Source organism: Molossus molossus, unplaced genomic scaffold (assembly GCF_014108415.1).
Source record: "Molossus molossus isolate mMolMol1 unplaced genomic scaffold, mMolMol1.p scaffold_m16_p_32, whole genome shotgun sequence".
NCBI lineage: Eukaryota > Metazoa > Chordata > Mammalia > Chiroptera > Molossidae > Molossus > Molossus molossus.
In genome coordinates this window covers 1,741,527-1,762,965 of record NW_023425369.1, presented here as the reverse complement: position 1 = coordinate 1,762,965, position 21,439 = coordinate 1,741,527, and the positions used below count along the sequence as shown (strand labels likewise).

Sequence of the window (21,439 nt, the reverse complement as noted above, 5' to 3'; positions counted from 1 at the left end):
CCTTCCTGATGCACCTTCCCCACACCACACCTGCCTGGGATGGGCCTCACAGCACCCATGCTGGGCACGCATCGGAGGCTGCACCTCCCGCAGTCCACAGAACTTCCTCTGCGTTCTTCTTCCCCATTCTTCTTCCCCAATAGACTTTCTACATCTGAAAAATACAGTGAGATCTACCCCATAAAGTAACAGTGTGTGTTTTTGATCAACTAGAAGGCGTTAAGACAAATGTGAGACCTAATTATTGGGGAGTAAGAGCCTCCAGCCACTCCCACCCTGCCTCTGAAAATGTCTCCGATCTCCCAGGACCCTCTCCGCGCGCCCAGCCTCCTGCACGCACGCCATGTGCATGCTCCACATGATGACTTTGATCATGCTGCTGCTCCTAATTGGAACAGTCTCCCCACCCTCGTTATCTGAATGCTGGCCATTGTTGGAGGCTGAGCTCAGTGCGGTCTTTCAGTGAAGTCTCCCTTGGCTGCCTAAGCCTGGGCTTTCTTTCAGACTTCTCCAGAGCTCCTGGTTCATGTCGTCTGCAAGGCATTTATAATACAGTCGTGTACAATTAGTTATTTTTTTAAAAATATGACCTGTCTCCCCAAAGTCGTAAGTTTTCAACATTTCAAAAAAAGCATCCCAGCCTGGCCGGTGTGGCTCAGTGGTTACCCATGACTGAAGGGACATGGGTTCAATTCCTGGTCAAGGACACATACCTGGGTTGTAGGTTTGATCCCTGGCCTCCGTCAGGGTCGTGTGGGAGGCAACCAATTGATGTGTCTCTCTCACTTCAATGGTCTTCTCTCTCGCTCTCTCTGTCTCTCTCTCCTTCCCTCTCCTCTCTCCTTTTTTTTAAAAATAAAAGCAATGAAAAAAATACCCCTGGGCGAGGATTAGCAAAAAAAATTCATCCCAGAACCTAGCCCAAGACCTGGCAAATATTAGGTGCTCAAAAGCCCTGGTTCCCTGACTGGATGACTGCCTCCAAAAGCAACTGATCTGTGCCCACACCATAATTTACAAAGGTGACTGAGTGACCACATGGAGAGGTCAACGCCATGCGAAGTAGAACTGAACGTTGCTCACAGGCCCCCTAGAAGTGAGAGGCGCACCACACCGGGCAGGGCCACCGGCGGAAGCCCCGGTGCTGACCACGGGGCAGAAGAGGCACGAGGAGGCAGGGGCCAGAGCCCTCCTGTGGCTGCCATGGGAAAGGCAAGACGGCAGGGAAGCCACTAGGACTGGTTAGTTTGAGTAACTCTGGCAGGCTCAGGGACGTAGGGGCTGTCCCTGGCTGGCTGTTACCTGGCCCTGGGTTGACTCAGAGCAGGGGAACTACTGGCTCGGAGTGTGAGAGTTAGTTAGATAAAGGGAGTGGTTCTGAGTATGGGCTCTGGACAGCAGGACAGACCTTAGTCTGGCTCTGTAATTCATGGATGCCAAGTAAGTACAGAATCTAAGAAAACTCAGCAAAGCAATCCGTCAAATGACCATGCAGATTTAAATGTATTCTTGTGCCTTACAATAATTCCTGATAAACGGTCTGATGGAAATAACCTTTGCATTATCCTCAAGAGATAAATCCTGCTCTCACCCCAATGGCTCAACATCACTTGACCACACAGAATGCTGAGAACTCTACTTGGCCTGAGGGCATAATTCACGCGTTGAAGAACCTCAAAGTGGGGACATTTTGCATGAAGAGATGCTGAGACAGACGTCACCGGGCTCCTACTCTGTTAGGTTTGCCTCGGTTTGCTCGTGGCCGTTCTTCTCCACCCATGTTAACGGAGGATAAATGGAGGGGGTGGATCCCTCTCGAGATAATTTTGCTCCCCACATTCAACTTTTTCAAAGGAGGGCATCCTAGCAATGGATTCCTTTAGCTGCAAATGCCTTTGTCCCCAGCCATACATTGGTTAGCACTTACCAAGCACTAAACTGCCTAGAAAGTTCAGAAATGTTAGGAAGCAGAGAGAACAGGAGGCCAGAATCACCCCGAAATTGACTAGTCTTTGAGGAAAATGAAATTCCTTCTCTCCGCTCTGTCTTTGGAACTGCTCAACCCCCGTTCTGCGAGGGGCGGCATGATGCGGCTCCTGGCAGGGCTCTGATGTCCTTGGCAGGTGGGCACCAAGGGACCCTGATGTCCTGGGACCCCGAGGGGGGAGTTAAGTCAGTTCCTTCCATTTTATGTGACCAAAATTCTCTCCACTGAAGGGACAAGTGACTCATCCAAGGTCCCTTATGATAAGGGTGCAGTATTTGGGCAAAAGCTAAGAGAGGGAATAAAAAGCAAACTGGAGCCCTGGCTAGTTTTGCCCAGTGGTTAGAGCATTGGCCTGTGGTCCAGACAGACCTGGGTTCGGTTCCTGCTAAGGGCATGTACCTCAGTTGCAGTTTGTCCCCGGCCCTGGTTGGGTTGTGCGGGTGGCAACCACTCGACGTGTCCCTTTCACGTTGATGTTTCTCTCTCTCTCTCTTCCTCTCTCTCCCTCTCTCTCCTTCCCACTCTATGTGAACAAAAAATGGAAAAATGTCCTCGGGTGAGGATTTAAAAAAAAAAAAAAAAAAACAACTGGAAACCCTACTTCTGACACCACTACTTCCAGCTGCAACAGGACTTGTTAAAATATTTTCTGTTCATTGTATGGGGTTCAAATTCAGATTTCCTACACCCACTGGTACCAAGCATTCCTCTCTGAGGACTTTTTGTTTCCTATGTGACATGTCACAGTCCAATATCAAGTCCCTTTCTCAAAAACAAAAAAATTCCTTTTTTTTTTTTTAATTTAAGTCAGAGTAGAACAGGCAGCAAGGTGTTGAAAGAAGCAGAGAAGCATTTTCTCAGTCCTGTTTAAGTAAGAGATGCCTGATAGCTTGGTTTTCATTGTTCTCATCGATTTTTCTTGGCGAATGCACATTAGTGCTTTCACTAATAACAAAGCACAAAAATAAAAGATGCCCTAGCAGACACTTGGTATTTTTTACTGCTTGACTGATAACTATCTTTAAAGCTGAGCAAGATAATGCTCATTTGGTTTATGGTGGCTATAGGTCAAACTGTTGGGTCAGTCATAAATACACAATTGCTTCTAGGCAACAAAAATTGGATGCATTTATTTAACAGATTGCTTTTAGCTTCTACAAATAGATTTCTGCTCCAAATGTTGGGACCTTCCATAGAGATGACCTAAAGGAGAGCTTTGTTTACAGAGTTACTGGAGGGTGGAGGTGTCTGATAAGACTATCTGAGCTGATCATTCTTGGACCCCAGGGGAGAATGATGCTCTGGCGCCTTTTAGAGGTTCTCACTGTATAGAGCCGACTTCATACGGAATGAGTTTCTATGGAAAGCCAGAGCAAGAGTGTAACATTCTCACAGAGGCCCCTGGATGGAGGGTGGGTGGGGAGCTCTTCAAATGAAATGATGTTTGGCTTTTAGTGTCCTGACTCAGACATGCAGGTGCACATCAAGGACAGCTCAGGGGTATCAACGTAGGCAGAAACACTCAACTTGTGGTCTTGCAGAGTGAGTGTGTGTGGGTCTGAGAGTGCAGTGTGTATTTTTTAGTGTGTGTGTGTGTGAGAGACAGAGAAAGAAAGAGCAAGAGAGAGAGACAGATTGTGCACCGGAGACGCATACACACAGAGAAAGATTAAGATAAGGAGTGCACTGGGGAGTCCAGATGACTTAAACCTGGGCTATTTGGTCCAACTGAGTTTATGGTTTTAACTTTTTATTTATAGAGGATTTGTCTGTTCCAAGACTTTTTTTTATAGTACCTCCTACACTATATCTTACATACCTCCTAAACTAAAAATACAGGCTACACAATGGTAAAAAAAAAAGTCTAGTTATTTCTGGTGCTGAACAGTGGATGCTAAATAAACATCTGTTAAGAAACCAATATGTTGGCTTCAGATCTTCCCCACAGATCAATGCTATTGTCAGTCTGGGGACAGCTGTCCATGTATAAACACCACTCTTACTCTAAGTAAACAACCCCCTCCTTAGAGAGAATTCACTCTGCTCCCCCTCGTCCAGGATCCGAGCTCCATCCTAACACTTTTTTTTTAGAAGAGAAAGCCTGGGTGGATCCCTAAGGCCTCCTCAGATCATCCCAGTCTTCTTAAGTTTATCTTAGCCGCACACGGAAAGTGTTCTGCTAAAGCCCTTTTCTGGTCACTAAACAGAAGGAATGGCTGTGTCCTATGTCTGCCAGTCTCCGAGGAGACTGCTTGATGAATGCCATGCTCCCAGAAGCAGCTGTTACAACCCAGGCCCAGAGGTTGTAGCCGCTGGTTCTCTCTGCAGTCTTGTGGTTCAGGGCATTTAATGAAGGGAAACCCCAAACCTATTTCTAAACACTAAATTGCTTTCCCAGAGCTACATCATGCCGTTTCTTCCACGATTGGAAAACTGCTTTTCTACTTTGTTTATTTATTTATTTTGTTAATCCTCACCCGAGGATATTTTGTCCACTGATTTTCTTAGAGAGAGTGGACAGGAGGGAGGGACGGGGAGGAAGAGGGAGAAATATCGATGTGAGAGAGACATAACGATTGGTGACCTCCCATACACACCCCGAACAGGGTGGGAATCGAACCTACAACCCAGGTATGTACCCTTGACTGGGAATCGAACCCAAGACTCTTCAGTGCATGGGCCAAATGCTCTAACCACTGAACAACACCATTGAGGGCTCTACTTTGCTTATTTTAAAATAGTAGAAAGTTTGAGACTGAGAGTGCTCAGCAACTAGACCCTGTTCCAATGCTCGGCCAGTGCTAGTCATGTTCTAACTAAGGCACACGAGGACTCAGGGACACTGCAGAGCAGAGAAGTGACCCCTCTGTCCCGGCACTGGTCTATAGACCCAACTGATTAAGGACACACTGGCCCTTAATTATCTGGATAAGTCAGACTCCCCAAACAGTACTAATCAATGATTTAATTAACTAAAACACTGCACATTGTTTTTAAAATAATCCTTAATTGGTTCTTAAACTACGATTCTGGCTTCAGAATGTCTAGTTACCCTTCTTAAATTTAAGCATAAATTATTTTATGTATAAACTTTTGTGCAGGCAAGGGAAGGGACCTTCTTAATAAATTTCAAAGGGGTCTATGATTAAATAAGAGGCTCAGAACTTCCTTATTCGGTATGTGAACTTGCTTTAAGTGGTATGTGAAAATACATTCTAAATGTATCAGGTTTTTAAAATGTGCACTGATTGCTGACCAAATTTGTTATCTTTCTCCCTCACTTCCCAAATACTTCTTAAAGGTTTTCATTACATAAATACTCATTGACAGCATCTGACACATAATTCTCAAAATAATGGCAGGAGATTCAAATTAAAATGTAACTATATTATAATCATTACCTCAACTTGGGGTGTGTTTGATATTTCTGCTAAATAGTCTACAAGTTGTTTAGTTATAGCTTTGGATGATAAGACCCTCTGTCAACAATTTTCTCTTTATTTTAAAAATTAAAAACATGCCCTGGCTGGTTTTGCTCAGTGGTTAGAGCGTCGGTCTGCAGACTAGAGAAACCAGGGTTCGGTTCCCACTAAGGGCACGTACCTCGGATGCAGTTTGTCCCTGGCCCCCGTTGGGGTCATGTGAGTGGCAGCCACTCGATGTGTCTCTCTCACGTCGATGTTTCTCTCTCTCTTCCTCCCTCTCTCCTTCCCGCTCTCTATGAAGATAAATGCAAAAAAAAAAATGTCCTCGGGTGAGGATAAAAACAACAATAACAACAACAACAAAGTGTGGCCTAGGCTGGTGTATTTCAATGGTTAGAACATCGGCCCATGCACCAAAGGGTCTCAGGTTCGATTCCCAGTCAAGGGCATGTACCTGGGTTACAGGTTTGATCCCCCGCCCTGGTTGGAGTCCTGCAGGAGGCAACCAACTGATGTGTCTCTCTCACACAGATGTCTCTCTCCCTCTCTCCCCCATCCCCTCCTCCCTTCTACTCAGTCTAAAAAAAAAAAAAAAATCAATAAAAAGAAAATCCTCAGGTGAGGATTAACAAAAGAAAAAATATTAAAATATTAAAAACCTGAATATCTGCAAATGTCCAAACTCATAAAGCAGTACACATTAAACACTGCAGTTCTTTATTAATTATGCCTCAATAAAGCTGTTAAAAAATAAAATAAAATAACCCAAACAGAGGAAACAAAAATTATGATTGAGAATATTGAGAATAGATGGGATAATTAAATATAAGGCTTTATTGATTTAAATTATACAATCAGAACCATGACCTCTGAAAATAAAAAAATGTAAAAAACACTCAACAACTTGGGTATTTAAAACAGCAATGAAAATAAGTCAAAAAATAAAATGTGAAAACAGTGTTCCTGAAATGATGGATGCCAGTGCTTGAAAAGTGAAAACTTGCCCTGGCCGGTTTGGCTCAGTGGTTAGAGCGTCGGCCTGCGGTCCAGAGAGACCCAGGTTCGGTTCCTGCTAAGGGCACGTACCTCGGTTGCAGTTTGTCGCCGGCCCTGGTTGGTCGTGTGGGTGGCAGCCACTCAATGTGTCCCTTTCATATCGATGTTTCTCTCTCTCTCTCTCTTCCTCTCTCTCCCTCCCAATCTATCTGAATAAAAAAAATGAAAAAATGTCCTCGGGTGAGGATAAAAAAAAAAAAAGGGAAGAAAAGTGAAAACTCAGCCACACCACGTGGACTGATGGGTCAACACCAAAGCCGAGCCTCTGAGGTGGTCCTCACGCTGCCAGGTTTCCAGAGTTTGTCTGGAATGAAGAGTCTAGAACTTTCAGGTCCCTGGCCCCAAATATTCAGTGTTTCAGTGGAATCGGCTTCCCTTCTTGGATCTGGAGGGAGGGGACAGGGGTCAATGGCTCCACCATTCCCCTCTCTCTAGAACTGGGGTTTTCATACTTGGGTGCACATTAGAAAAATATCAGGAAAATCTTGCTGCTCTGGCCACTCCCAGACCAATTAAATCACTCTTCCAGGACAGGTCCCGGACACTGGCATTTTTATAAAATGTCCACGGTGACTCCAATGTGCAACCAAAGTTCAGAACCACAACTCCAGCAAAACGTAAATAATTATTTTAGGATCAAATGAATACGAGGCTCTTCCTCTGCTTCAGAACGTCTCAAAGGCGGCCAACATGTCATTGTTTGCTTGTATCGCCTCAATCCAGAGCATGTGCTGATAACCATCTACATCTCTTTTGATTGCAGCAAATTTTTCAAAACAGAAGAAGCTGCGTGCTATTGAATCCTAGGACAGGAGAAAGGCATTCATGGGAAAACTGGCAACATTGGAATGAAGTCCACAGTTTAGTACCAATAATATGGTAATATAATATAGTAATGTTAACACAGGTTGTAAACTATCAACACATTTGGGGAAGCCTGGTGATGGGTATATGGAACCCTCTGTACCACCACTGCAATTCCTCTGTAAGGCTAATTATTTCAAAACATAGAGTTTAAAAATTAAATTTAAAAAAGGGAGGGTGGAGTTGGTACTAATACTACAACATAGTGGATTAGCTAACGTTATTAAATGTCTGTGGGTGTAAAGTCTTGTGCTGTGTACTTGGACACTATTCATAAGCACAACTTATGGCGCAGAAAAAGCTTAGAGAAACTTCCAATGTCCTGTCTGCATTCTGTTCTATATGCCTTTTCTCCAGCCCCGTCCAGATCCTGCAAAATGGCGTCAACAGCAGTGAGTACTGGAAGGCTCACTGACAATACGTGCCCTAAAAGTCATACATCTACTACAAGGAATCATGATGCTGCTGGTAAAACTTTACATTTCTAAAGCATTCTGTAGTTTATATCACTTTCCAAGTGTTAGTCTTGCTTGATTTGCATGAGGAAACAGGCAACACATAGGGTATACCATGGGCTAGAGTAACGAATGAAACTCCAACTGCATTAGATTATAAAACACACAGTGTAGCACCTGCAGAAACCACACACACACACACACACACACACACACACAGTCACAGTACCATGCACAATTTGAAGACACGGTTATTAAAAGACCTTGTGCTCGTGTCCAGGGGCACATAGGACAAGGCTATTGCTCTAGACATATGCTCATCACCCCAGACTAAGTCTCACTCACAGGCACAGCTTTTCATTCTGCCCTTTTTTACCAGGAAAGGTAGGAAAGTTCAGATGATCAAAGAGGCCACCAGCCAACGTCCACTGGCCCCAGATGTTGTCAGGCCATGACTTCGCCCCCAGTCACGGCCATCCCCTTTGTTTCTGCCTCCTGTCCTTATTTCCTGGGGCCCCGACACTCCATTTCCCCCATTAGTCAGGTCCACCTGCCAGTTCTTTTTCAGAAACTGTCTGCAGCTGCTGCTCTTTTCCACTGACCTGCTGGCCTCCGGCCACTCCTGCAATTGGTGAAGAAACCCTCCCACCCAGACTCGGGAGAAGGGGATGGTGGTGACCACACGCTCTGTGGACTGTGCCAGGGGATGGCTCACATCCTCTTCCTCACCGTCCCCCGCCCCAGAGCCCTCCACTCTGCAATGCCACTCCAGGGTGTGGGCCACATTCCTCCAGCCTGGCCTCACATGCGTACGCACACCCACTCTCCTGGCCAACCCAGGGAGCCAGGACGGCCCAGACTAGAAACTACAGCGTGACCCGCGGGGACAAGGGCCTGTGCTGCAGCCCACTCTTCCTGCGGTGTGGTTCCTGCGCACGCCATCCTGGAGAAGGGTGACTTTCTACCTGGTGGCCGACTCCTGGCCGGCGCTGCTGGGGCACAGTCAGCATTTCTTCTCGCTGGCCCAGGACAACATGCTCACTCTCTGACTCTTACTCTAACTGGGACTCACGTGGGGGTCACGGGATCTTTGAGGAAAGTAACAGTACTTGGGAAATGTGAACAATGGGATATGATTCATTGGAACTTCTGGTTTCCTTCTAATTAGCGACAAAGGTATGAAGAGCAATTTCAGGGGTTTATAGTGATTCTCAGAAGAAAAGGCAGAAACGCCCGCACTGGTGAAAGTAGCTGTTCCCGATGTATATTTGCCTGAACACAGTTTTTTTCATTACTAGGCTGGCTCCTTCCCACCACAGCCCTCCATTCACAGCCCGGCTTCCTCGGCTGCACCCACAGGCACGGCGGTGCCTCTAGACTCGGGGCCCCCACCCCGGCCTGCCTTCTGGCTCAGTTCCCAACATAGTACCAGGGGCTGACCTGGTTCCTCCCGGTTTTCTCGAGGAAAATGTGACTACTCCCACTGCCTGTTCCCGGATCACCCCACCATCTGACCTGTCGCTAATTCATAGGGTGATCATACGTTCCATGATGCTCCTGCGGTTCCCCAGGCTGAGAATCCAGGTGGACACATATCTGATCCCCTCTCCTACTCACCGATGTGGCTGCCTCCTGTCCTTGCTTCTGAGCCCATCCTGCCTTGATGCCACCATGGTTAATGACACATGGCCTCCCCTGTACTGTCCTGTCCAGCCACCAACCCAACCCTGATCTATTAGTATTCTAGAAAATCATCCCTGTAATTCTAAAGATCTGCAGGAGTGTGTGTGTGTACACTCAGAGGAAAGAAAATTATTAAACATTTGCTTAGAATACATTCCTATCTAACACTCGGTGCACATTTTTACATACTCTTTTGCTAACAATATTAAGGAAATTGAAATTTTAGTAAAGATATTTCTTACTTGTGTTGTAAAACAAACACCTCTTTATAGAGCCAAACGGAAAGACCAGTAAAAGCAAAAGTACTTTCATCAGATGAGTGACCTGAATTTCTGATTTTTCTATTCTCTCATTTCAGCTTAGACAGTGAAATGGCACAGATAATTTTCATTTTGAAGTTATCATCAAATTCACTTCCTGTGATTGTTATTCCACACTGGAGAAAAAAGTTTAATTTCCAGAAGTTTTCATTTAACTGAAACAGAAAACAAACTCATGCAAATCTACTTAAAACAAACAAACAATAAAAACACTTCAGTTCTGAACACGAACTTGCAATCCGATGATAAGAACTAGTTTACCTAATAATTTCATAATATAAACATCACCCTAATTATGTCCTTTGGCCATTCCGGGCATGATCACAAGGACTTTGAATTCAAATGATGAACTTGGCCTGACCCCACACCACAGGACCCTAGTGGCCTGCGGCTGACCTCACTGCGGCCAGTTGGGACAGTGTGATTTCCAATTTCCCTTCCATTCTTACGTCTCGTCTGTGAAGGCTATTCCAAAGTACTCCTTTTCCTTCAGGTTGAAGTGCGATGCCACGAGGTCAAGCAGCTCCTTGGCCAAAAGCTTGGGCTGGCGGGAGAACAAAACGGAGAAAGGGTAAGTGATGAGAGATTACATTTCCTAAGACATCCAATTTCCAATTTACATAATTTAAAAAAAATGCAACATCTCAAACCCCTTCTATATCGATGCAAATGATTTTTATAAAACCTAAGGGAGTGGGCAATGAGGACGCCTCTGAGCAAACAGCCAAGTACGAGGGCGACCTTCTGCCTTGTTTCCTAGTAGTTTGTTCTGCCAACAAATGGAACGTCCTCATCGACAGGGCAGTCGGAGCCTGGGGCTGTCTTCCCCACACGGGAGCATGTTCCATGCTGAATTCACAGGAAGATGCCTTATTAAAAAATATACACATATATGTAAAGTAAGTATACATATTATATGTTATAACATGTATATGTTTATATAGTTGTATAATATATGTTTTAACATATATTATATTAGTAGTAATATAATGAATATATTCCATATTTTGTAATGTATATTTTGTTACATATATAATTTACATATAATAAATATATTACATATTATCATGTTTACTTAAAATATATTTTTAAATGTTATAATACCTAATTATATTAATATTGATTAATATAATTGCTTGCCTACTATTTAATACTTATCATATATATGTATTTAGCATATAGTTCTACAGTATTTGCTCTGTGCCAGGCCCTGTTCTAAGTACTCTACAAACACCAGCCTCTTTAATCCTCATCACAGCCCTGCGAGGTGGTCCCATCACTAACGCCACTGTGCGGGAGGAAACAGGAGCCCAGAGACTAAACATGTCTGTTTAACTGTTGGGCTGGGATTTGAATCCTGGCTCTGGACCCCCTCCCCATGAACACATGTTGTGCTCCCATAATTAAAAATACAAACAATAAAAGTATCCTCCTGCAAGAAATGTTAAAATTGTGGCCAAAGGGCTTTGGGAATAGTATTGAAAAATAAGCCCTGGCCGGTTTGGCTCAGTGGTTAGAGCGTCGGCCTGCGGTCCAGAGAGACCCGGGTTCGGTTCCCGCTAAGGGCGTATACCTTGGTTGCAGTTTGTCTCTGGCCCTGGTTGGTCGTGCGGGTGGCAGCCACTCGATGTGTCCCTTTCACATTGATGTTTCTCTCTCTCTCTTCCTCTCTCTCCCTCCCACTCTGTCTGAACAAAAAATGGAAAAATGTCCTCAGGTGAGGATAAAAAAAAGAAAAAAGAAAAATAAGCTAAAGATTCACCTTCCATCTGCCTTTCCAAAGGAGAAGGTCAGCCTTTACCTGTGAATGTTTTTATCATAAACTCTTTCCCAAGCATCTCTGCCAATGTAAAGGAGTGTACCAGAGCTTTAAGCATAAAATCACTGCAAATGTCATGCTGTCAATACCTCACTCTCTTGGGTCCCTCAATGTTGACATGACTGCAGACACCAGGCTCTGAGGTTGGGGAGCTAGGAAAGGCCATTTGATGGGGATGCAGGGCTAACAGGGAAGAGTCATTTCTACATTAGGTCCCAGGTCAGTATGTGCCAATGAATTGCCTTCATTCTATGACAACTATTCCGTTCTAAGCACACTCGCTGGATGTCTCCAAGCTCAGAGCAAAAACAGACTCCAGCAGAGAAAAATGTATGCTTGTTGGTGTATGTACATGTATGTGCATGAACACCCTTCCTGTGTATATGTCTTATTCCAGTGGCTACTCTGTTGCACTTCTGTTAGGACAGTGGGTAACACATGCAAACCAAGAACTTACATGACAGTTTTAGAACTATCATATGATCCAGCAATTTCACTTCCGGGTGTTTAGCCAAAGAAAACAAAAATACCAATTTGAAAAGATACAGGCAGCCCATGTTCAAAGGGTATTATTTTAATGGCAAAGACATAGAATCAGCCTAAGTAACCATCAATGGATGAATGGATAGAGACAATGTGGTGTATATATACAATGGAATACTACTCAGCCATGCAAAAGAAGGAAATTTTGCTATTTACAACAACATGAGTGAACTTGAGAGTATTATGCTAAGTGAAATAAGTCTAACACAGAACGATAAATACCATTATAATGTCGCTTATATGTAGAATCTTTTTTTAAAAACTTTTTAAAAAGAACTCCTAGATACAGAGAATAGATAGGTAGTTGCTGAGGAGGTGAGGGGTCAAAATGGGTGAAGGTGGTAAAAAAAAAAAAAATAAGAGAGTTACATGACAGTTTGGTTTCTTATTTCCCTTCTGGGTGCTGCTCTGGACTGCACTATGTCCCTGGCCAAATTCTATGTTGAAGCCCTAACCCAATGTGATGGTATTTGGAGATGGGGCAATTGGGAAATGATTAGGTTTAGATGAGGTCATGAAGGCGGGCCCCCATGACAAGAAGAAACACCAGAGGGCCTGCTTGCACTCTATCCACCATGAGAGGACACTGAGAAGGCTGCCCTCTGCACGTCAGGAAGGGAGCCCTCTGCACGTCAGGAAGGGAGCCCTCTGCACGTCAGGAAGGCTGCCCTCTGCACGTCAGGAAGGCTGCCCTCTGCACGTCAGGAAGGGAGCCCTCTGCACGTCAGGAAGAGAGCCCTCTGCACGTCAGGAAGGCTGCCCTCTGCACGTCAGGAAGGGAGCCCTGACCAGAATCCAGCCAGGCTGGCACCCTGATCTCAGACTTTCAGCCTCCAGAAAGGTGAGAAAATAAATGTCTGCTGTTTAAGCAACCTACTATTTTGTTACAGCAGCCCTAGCAGACTGAGACAGGTACACTTCCTTTAACTCAACATTTATTGAGTGTCTCATATGTGCAAGGCACCAGCCAACACTACAGGACATACAAGATGAGTAGCATGTAGCACTTGCTAGTAAGAACTTAGATTTTACCCGGGCCACAGAGTAAGGTCTGGTGTTCCTTTCATTTTTATATATTTATATTAAAAAAAATTTTAAATTGATTTTAGAGTAAGGGGAAGGGAGGAGGAGAGATAGAAACATCGATGAGAGAGAACATCGATACCTCCTGCATGTTCCCCACTAGGGATCAGGCCCACAACCTGGGCATATGCCCTGACCAGGAATCAAACCCGCGACCTCTTGGTGCATGGGTCGATGCTCAACCACTAAGCCACAACAGCCGGGCTAGTGTTCCTTTTAAAAAGCCCTGGCCAGTTTGGTCCAGTAGTTAGAGCGTCAGCCTGTGGACCAAAGAGTTGCAGGTTTGATTCCGGTCAAAGGCAAGTACCTAGGTTGCAGTTTAGTCCCCAGCCCTGGTTGGCCTCGTGCGGGAGGCAACCAATTGATGTGCCTCTCTCACATAATTGTCCCCCCCTCTTCCCTCCCACTCTCTCTGAATAAATAAATAAATAAATGAATAGCCAAGGCAGATGGTTCCCCTATTCAACCTCGCTCCTGGCTCACAGGGTGCCACCCTCTGGGCCTCGACAATCATCAATTTACCAGTGAAACAGCTAGAAAGGACAGCAGTGGGTCTGAATTGAGGGTAGAGCTTCCTCCCCACCCCACCCCCCAGAAGACGTAACTCAACAGGAGAATCCATCTTGATAAATCAAAGCCGTCTAACATTTCATGCTTCCATTCACTTTAAAATTTGAAAAAGTGAAAAAGCCATCCGTGACCAAGAGGGGATTCGAGACACTATGTAAGACCTCCTTCATGAGAAGTAGCAAACTCCCGCGCGGAACGCAGCGCGGCACTCCTGGCCTGTCTCAGAACGTCTCCGATAAATTCCAAAGTGGAATCCAAGACGAGGGGGCCCCCGAGGCCACTAGCTGTGTTTGCTGCGTGCTTCTGGGGGCTGCACCACCTCCAGCCCCAGAGCGTACCTGGCTGCCCTGGTAGAAAGCATTTAATGTAGAGGCTGCGACTGAACAGAAGGCAGTCTGGCCAATTTTTAAATTGCAACATAGCATGGTCTGTCCAGATGATTGCTGCCCCTTTCAAAGCAGTCTGCTATTTCTTAAGACATTTTGGATCATCTTTTGGGTTTGCCTTTGAAGCTTGTGTCCCATTTTTAAAAGTATCCTCACTGTTGATAAATCTTCTTGCCCTCAGAATGAATTTTTTTTCAATTGGCAAAAATCACTTGAAGTCAAGTCTACTGAATGGAGACAGAGAGGGAGGAGGAAGGTCAAACTGGTTTTATAAAATGTGTGACTATAAAGTGATTACTGTGGGTTCTTGAGAGTTATGGTGAGGTTTCCAGCCCTGACAGAAATAAAATTTAAAGTTTATTAAAGAGATAAACTTTAAAGCCAACATCTCAATAGAACTGATCAGAGAAACATAAGTTTACCCAGGAAGAGAAAGAATTAAGGCCATGCACCACAACAATCAGGATAAGTTCTGAAAAACGCGTCACTAGGCGATTTCAGTGTGTGAATATCATCGAGTGCACCTGCTAAGCCTACAGGTACAGCCTACTGCACACCCAGACCACAGGGTGCAGCCTACTGCTCCCAGGCTACAAGCCTGGGCAGCATGTTACTGTACAAAACCACATGAGATCAAATCAAGCACAAGAGAAAATGATGCCATCAAGGAACACCATAAACACGAGATGCATGAGTTTGCTGCCGGCATAACACAGCACACTGTGCTACTGCAAACTTTTATATATATAAGTAGAAAGAATATACTCTAACATAATGATAAGAAGTGTAGTATAATTTCCCTGGTCAGTTTTCTCAGTGGTTAGAGCATCCGCCCATGGACTGAAGGGTCACAGGCTCGATTCCCAGTGAAGGTCATGTGCCTGAGTTACAGGTTCAATCCCCCGCCCTGGTTGGGGTCGTGCGGGAGGCAGTCGATGTATCTCTCTCACATTAATGTTTTTTTTTCCCTCTCTCTCTCTCTACTTTCCATTCTTTCTAAAAAATTCAATGGAAAAAAATTCTCGGGTGAGGATTAACAGAAAAAAAAAAGTATAGTATAATAACTACATAAACCAGTAATAGTAATTTATTGTCATCATCAAGAACTATGTACTGTACATAACTGTATGTGTTATACTTTTATTTCACTGGCAGCAAAGTAGGTGTGTTTATACCAGCATCACCACAAACCTGTGAGCAATGTGTTGAGACCATTACAAGAGCTATGACATCACTAGGTGACAGGATTGTTCTATTATAATCTTATGGGACCACTGTCGTACATGTTCTGTCATTGACTGAAACGTTACGTGGAGCATGACTGTCCTCTCAGGGCTGGAATACTTTATACCAGGATAAAATAGTAATCATTCCACGGGGGCCTGGGAGGTGTGCGGGGGAGGGCCGGGTGCAGCAGTGTGGGAAAGGGAGGTGAGCTGGGGACGCGGATGTGGTCCTAGCCAACGGGCCTGGACCACCTGGGCTCCGGGGGTAAGGCCGGAATGGGCAGAAATGGGGCCACTTTAGCGGATCACATTAAACACTCAAGACCTATTTAGCTCTCCTTCTTCTACTTCCATTCTTCCGAAGAATCACTGAGGCACTTCTGTCTTCGACACAGTGCTGACCATCCTCTATGATATGTGACTATCTGAAATAAGAGATGATCATTCCATGCCAATAAAGATTGAGCTTGGAGATGTCAGGCAGCTGGGCCACAGAACAAAGACAGGATTCCCTGTGAAATCAAGCTGGCCTCAGGGCTCGCCTGTTAACCCCCTGTCACCTGCCTCTGCTGCCTCTACTTCCTGGGTGAGAGGTCAAGGATCAGGACCTCTCATGAGCTGGGAGGGCCATGTGTGGATGAGGGCTACAACACTCACGTCAACCCAGTGCACCGACATTTCAGACATTGGTACTGATCTATATATAACCAGTACTTCAAACATGGCGAATGTGAGTCTTCCCCTGAAGATGGAAAATCAGGTTTCTGACTGTATAGAGCTAAAGGTCTGACTCAACACACTGAAGAAGTCACCAGAGTGATCAGCCACGCAGGAGCTTCTTGGAGAGAGACTTTAGGGCTTTCCATGGTGACATAACCCTATGATTTAGCCTGTTGCCACAAACCTTTTTAAATTGGAATTTCTACAGTGAGAAAATGCATTTTCTTGTTGACTCATAAGCTGAAGGCAACTGAAAGGCTCTGAGCAACAGCCTCATCCCAGGAATAAACGTGATCACAAACTCACTCTTCTCTTTTTCTTTTTATTTAATCCTCATCCAAGGATATTTTTTTATTGACTTTTAGATAAGAGTGGAAGGGAGGGAGAAGGGGTGAGAGAGAGAGAGAAACATCGATGAGAGAGAAACATCAATGAGAGAGAAACATCTGATCGGTTGCCTCCTGCACAAACCCAACCAGGGCCAAAGATCAAACCTACAACCCAGGTACATGCCCTTGATCGGAATCGAACCCACGACCCTTCAGTCCATGGGCCAACACTCTAACTGCTGAGCCAAACTGGCCAGGGCTCAAGCTCCCTCTTTTCAATGACTATACCCATTCGGATGCCTATCACTGGTTTAAACATTTTTTTTAAGTTAGTCCTATTACTTCCCAATGAAGAAAAGCCTACATTTATTAACCACAATTACAAATGGGGAAATAAACAGGGAATTTAAGGGGTTGATAACAGATCCCAGAAGATGTGCATGTTACACCTCTCAAGTTTTAAGTCCCTTTGAAGGCCATGACCTATACAATGATTGCATCATTATGTTGTGCACCTGAAACTAATAATAATGTTATATCTCAATCATACCTCAATAAGAGTAATTTAAACAGCCACCCTCTCTCTTTCCCTATGACGGCTCAATCAGCAAGAGCATTCCTGCCGGCCATGGACGTGCAGGGTGAGTGAGCAATGAACCTCAGTGTGAAGCCGCTGAGATGTTTGGGGTCGTCTGTCATCAACAGCACAACCTCGCTTATGCTGACCGACCGGGCACCACACCGTCGCTTCTCTGTACGGTTGTATTAACAGCACTGAAGGCATCAGCCCTGCGATTTCCTGGTCTTGCAAACAAAGACAATGTCATACCTTGGCACGATGATGATTAATGTACTACACTGTTCCAAATTTTTCTTAAACTAATTTAGAGAAAGTCGCTGGGTAAGCAGAAAGCTTTATCCTCTTATGTACTTTGAGGGGATGTTTACAGAATTCTGCTGATTATAATTTGACAATTATGTGTGCTATAAACATCTGTGGAGTTTGCAGGGATCCGGCTGGGAGCGAGGCCAGAAGGGCTGTAGCCCAGTCCAGTTCCACAGGACGACTGGGCAGGGCCTCGGTGTGGACCCGAGGCGGCGACACTGCACCCTGGGTTGGAGGTAGCCTGTTCTGGGTCATTGGTGATGACCTGGCCCTATGAGGTCACTCCAGGGTGGGGCAGAAGTAGGCTTACAGTTGTGAATACATGAAAGTTTATTTTTGTATTATTATTTATTAATTGTTGCATTATTTTCCACAAGAACTGTAAACTTACTTTTGCCCCACCCTGTACATTTAAGACTGACTTTCTATCAACCTTCAATTAACTTTGTTCACGCAATGGCTTCTGGGAAGAAGGTAGAATAACTCCTCATCATCACTGGTCCGACCCGAGTTCCAGAGGGCTCTGGACTTTTCTAGTGGGAAACCATGCACATATCAGCATGCACAGGGCTCTGGAACAGGCCTGCCTACTTCTGTGTCCTCCCCAAGGCTGTTTTGGACAATTCGCTTTGCACACAGTGACCTCTGGGCTGCCAGGTGACAACTCCATGGCTGGGCCACACCCGCCTCTCCTGATGGCACTGCTGGACCCATGAAAGGTGATTCCCGGCCCTGCAGAGGAGGCTGCTGCCTGGAGCCAGGGGAACAGTCAGTCAGGTGCTGAGGTCGGGCAGAAGCACAGTCAGCCTGCCCTTCCTCTCCAACTGTCCTGAAAACCTGGGTGGAGAGAGGGGCTGAGGAAGGGAGTCTGCAAAAATGATGCAGGAGCACGGGCTGCTCTGAAGCCCTGCCTGTTATTGTGTTTCCTGGAGCAGCTGGGAGCCTGGCTCCAGCCTCCCCCGCCCCTGGGGGCAGGGTAATAAGCAGACACTGCTCATTGGCTGCTCAGTATCCCTGGGGAGGGGGCCCCATGATGAACCAAAAACATGAGGTCATCCTACACACAGACCAGGGTCTGGCCGCTCCCCCTCAGGGCACCCTCTGGATGCTCAGGCTGATTAGCTGAGATGCTGCTTCCTTCCTGCCCTCTCTGGGCAGCTCCTGGATTCTGGGGAGGCGACTTCCTTTATGCAACAGATGTGGAGGCCAATAGGGCCTGCGCTCTTCTGAGTCGGTGGGGAGGCAGGTCCTAAAGCTACATGGGCCCTGCAGAGGGAGCATCTCTCTATCTTGGAGGTCCCCATTCAACCTGAACCCCAACTCATCAGTGGACACGAGACGAATACTTGATCTCCACCCAGCTTGGAGTGACCAGCAGAGTATCTCAGCAAAGCTGGTCGAAGACTCGGTCAACACTACAGTTCCGTTCACCCGGTGTACCCTGGGTGCCAGCGCTGTCCCAGGTGCTTTCCAGGAACTGAGTCAATCCTCACCCAGGAAGTAGAGACCAGAATTACCCACATTTGACGGAGAAGGAGCAGAAGCAGAGAGGAGTAGCGTGCCCCATGCCTGCGGCTACTCACTGGCAGACCCTAGCCCTGCAGTGTGATGCGGATACTGCCCAACCACTTCACTTCCAGGGGAGGAGACTTCGTCTCCGGGGTCGAAAAGCCTGTCCAAGGACCAGGGAGGTCAGCTTAGCTGCCAGCATAGGTGGTTCCAGGACCCGCGCACCTGCCCAGCCTTTCTGCTATTCTGCTAACGGGGACTGGGCAGGTCATACCAGTCCTGCTGCTGCGGCCCCTCCCCCAGCAGTCTTCTGTGCAGGCCGCCCCCCGCTGGGTTCTAGGCGGTGAGCTCCCATACACCACCTCCTTTAATCTTCGAAGCAACCTGCAACATTTACTGATGGGGACACTGAGTCTTAGAAATGTCAGTGTTCCCAAGGTCACAATCCCCCAAGGGCACACGAGGGGCTTGAGTCTGGGGCTACCTCCAAAGCTCTGGTTTTACACACTGGGGTACAGATCCACCAAGGAACAAATAGCCCAAGCAGGAGGGGTTTGCGGCTGCTTATTCTAAATGCAATAAAATATTGCCATACAGTGAGTTCCTAGGGGCAGGGGCAGGTTTGAGCAATATTGTATCCCTGTATAGTGCCTGCCACACTGCGGGCACCTAATAAAGGCTGGGTGTTAGGACAGTGGGACAGACTACAGGGTCACTGTTTGCTGTTACACTGGCCAGCAGGGAAGCTGACCACGGAGGGGGTGAACCCGCGCACCCTCCCCAGGCGGGTCTGAAGCACAGAAATGCTAGGGGAGCAGTGCGGGAGGGAGGGATGGACCAGATGCCCTGTGCTCAGATGCGAGTGGCCAGGTTTCAATCCAATCAGGTGCTACAGGCACCCAGGAAGGAGGCGTTGATGCAAATGGCAAGGTTCCTATTACTTATAAACCCAGGACAGGAGGTGCAGTGTCCCCATCCCTAACCTCTTTCAACCCGTTTCCCTGCCAACAACACAGTCACCTGGGCTCCTTTGACTGCCTCCCTCCAGCTCCTCCCTTCCCTCGCCTTCCATTTAACTCTGTGGTCAACCCAGGATGGGGGACTCCCAAGAAACCAAAATGTTTCGCAGTTGTCTCCCCTCCACCTCCATCCCACCTTTATACTATTCCTATATACTATTCTTCTTAATGTTTTTATTGATTGGTTTAGAGAGGAAGGAAAGAGAGATAGAAACATCAACCTAAGAAACATTGATCAGTTGCCTCCTGCACGCCCCCTACTGGAGATCGAGCCCACAACCTGGGCATGTGCCCTGACCAGGAATCGAATTGGAACCTCAGTCCATGGGGCGATGCTAAGTCCACTGAGCCACACTGGCCAGGCTATACTATTCTTTATACTAGCTTATTCCCTGGTTCTTGTCATCTGATTTCCCCACTGTTTCTTCCTCATTTTGTTAAGATATACCCTGTCTCAGGTTCAGAAAAGTTGAGGTTGCTATCAGTCTGGGAAGCCAGTCTCCTCCCCGCATTTGAATGATGCCCAACGGGAAGGCTCTGACAGGCGTACATAATTATTGCTCCTCCAGAAATGCAAAGTCCCTCTGCCAGCAGTCTGGGAAGCCCACTGTATTCAGGATCCACGCCCCTCAGGACTCTGGGAAGCGGGCAGGTGTTCATTAGGGAACGCCTGCTGATTAACACAGAAACCCCAGACTCCAGCCTGCTCCGGGCAATGTCATAAGGACAGCTCACCCAGGGTGGCCCCCTCCACAGCCTCTCTGCATTAATGAAATGGTAATTGTCTCAGTGAGGCGAAAACACAAAAGACACAGTGCTCAAAGTGCCTCTCCACCTACGGCTGTCAGGGCAGCAGCCCCAACGCAGAGACATGTCTAGCAAACACGGGGGTGCAAAGGTTCTTGGGGGTCCAGCTTCATCTTTCACGATCCTGTCCACCACTTCCATTTTCCCTTTAACAAGAAGTCTCTCTGCACACTGTTCTGACCCCACCTTGTCCTACAGGGAGTCATCAATGACTAATTTGGACGTAAACCTTCCATATATTTACTAGGTCAAGTGAGTTCTCTAGGATCAAACTGGCAGATTGGCTACCTTTCCAGTGAGCCAAATGGCACAGGACCAATTCAAACCTGAGGTCCTGCTGACACTGTGTGCTGAGTCACTCCCTTCCCTGGATGCAGACAGGGCAGAGAGGGGTGTGGTCTAAGGGCACAGGGAATCCGAGCTCAGGACAGGCTCTGTGCGGTACACACCGAGGCCATGAGGCCTTAAGCAAGTTTCGGTCATTCCAGCGAACAGCTCTGCAGTCAGCAGGAGCTAGGAGCTCTCCGCAGTTTCCCTAGGAAAGGCATGTATGGCAACGGGGCAGAAGGAAGGGCCCATTCTCAGGGGCAGGTAAATTGGTTGCTGCTACCTTCCCATTGTACACCAGGGGTGCGGCTCGCGTGACACCTGCCATCCTTTGCCCACAGTGTGGTGTGGCTGGTGTTCGGACAACGGGGCTTGCCTTCTAGTAAGATGGTAGTGAGAGTGGGGAGTTGCAAAGGGGTAAAATA

General features: G+C 46.5%; 1 protein-coding gene across 3 annotated transcripts in view; it reads right to left on the bottom strand.

Annotated features, from left to right (window-relative positions):
• The window catches only part of FRMD4A (FERM domain containing 4A), a 227,492-nt gene that overhangs the window by 147,484 nt on the left and 58,569 nt on the right, over nt 1–21,439 (bottom strand). For all 3 annotated transcript variants that reach the window (XM_036281184.1, XM_036281185.1, XM_036281186.1), the window contains one exon: nt 10,240–10,334. In XM_036281184.1, coding sequence (XP_036137077.1) covers nt 10,240–10,334 — 95 coding nt within the window. The remainder of the gene's footprint in view (nt 1–10,239; nt 10,335–21,439) is intronic.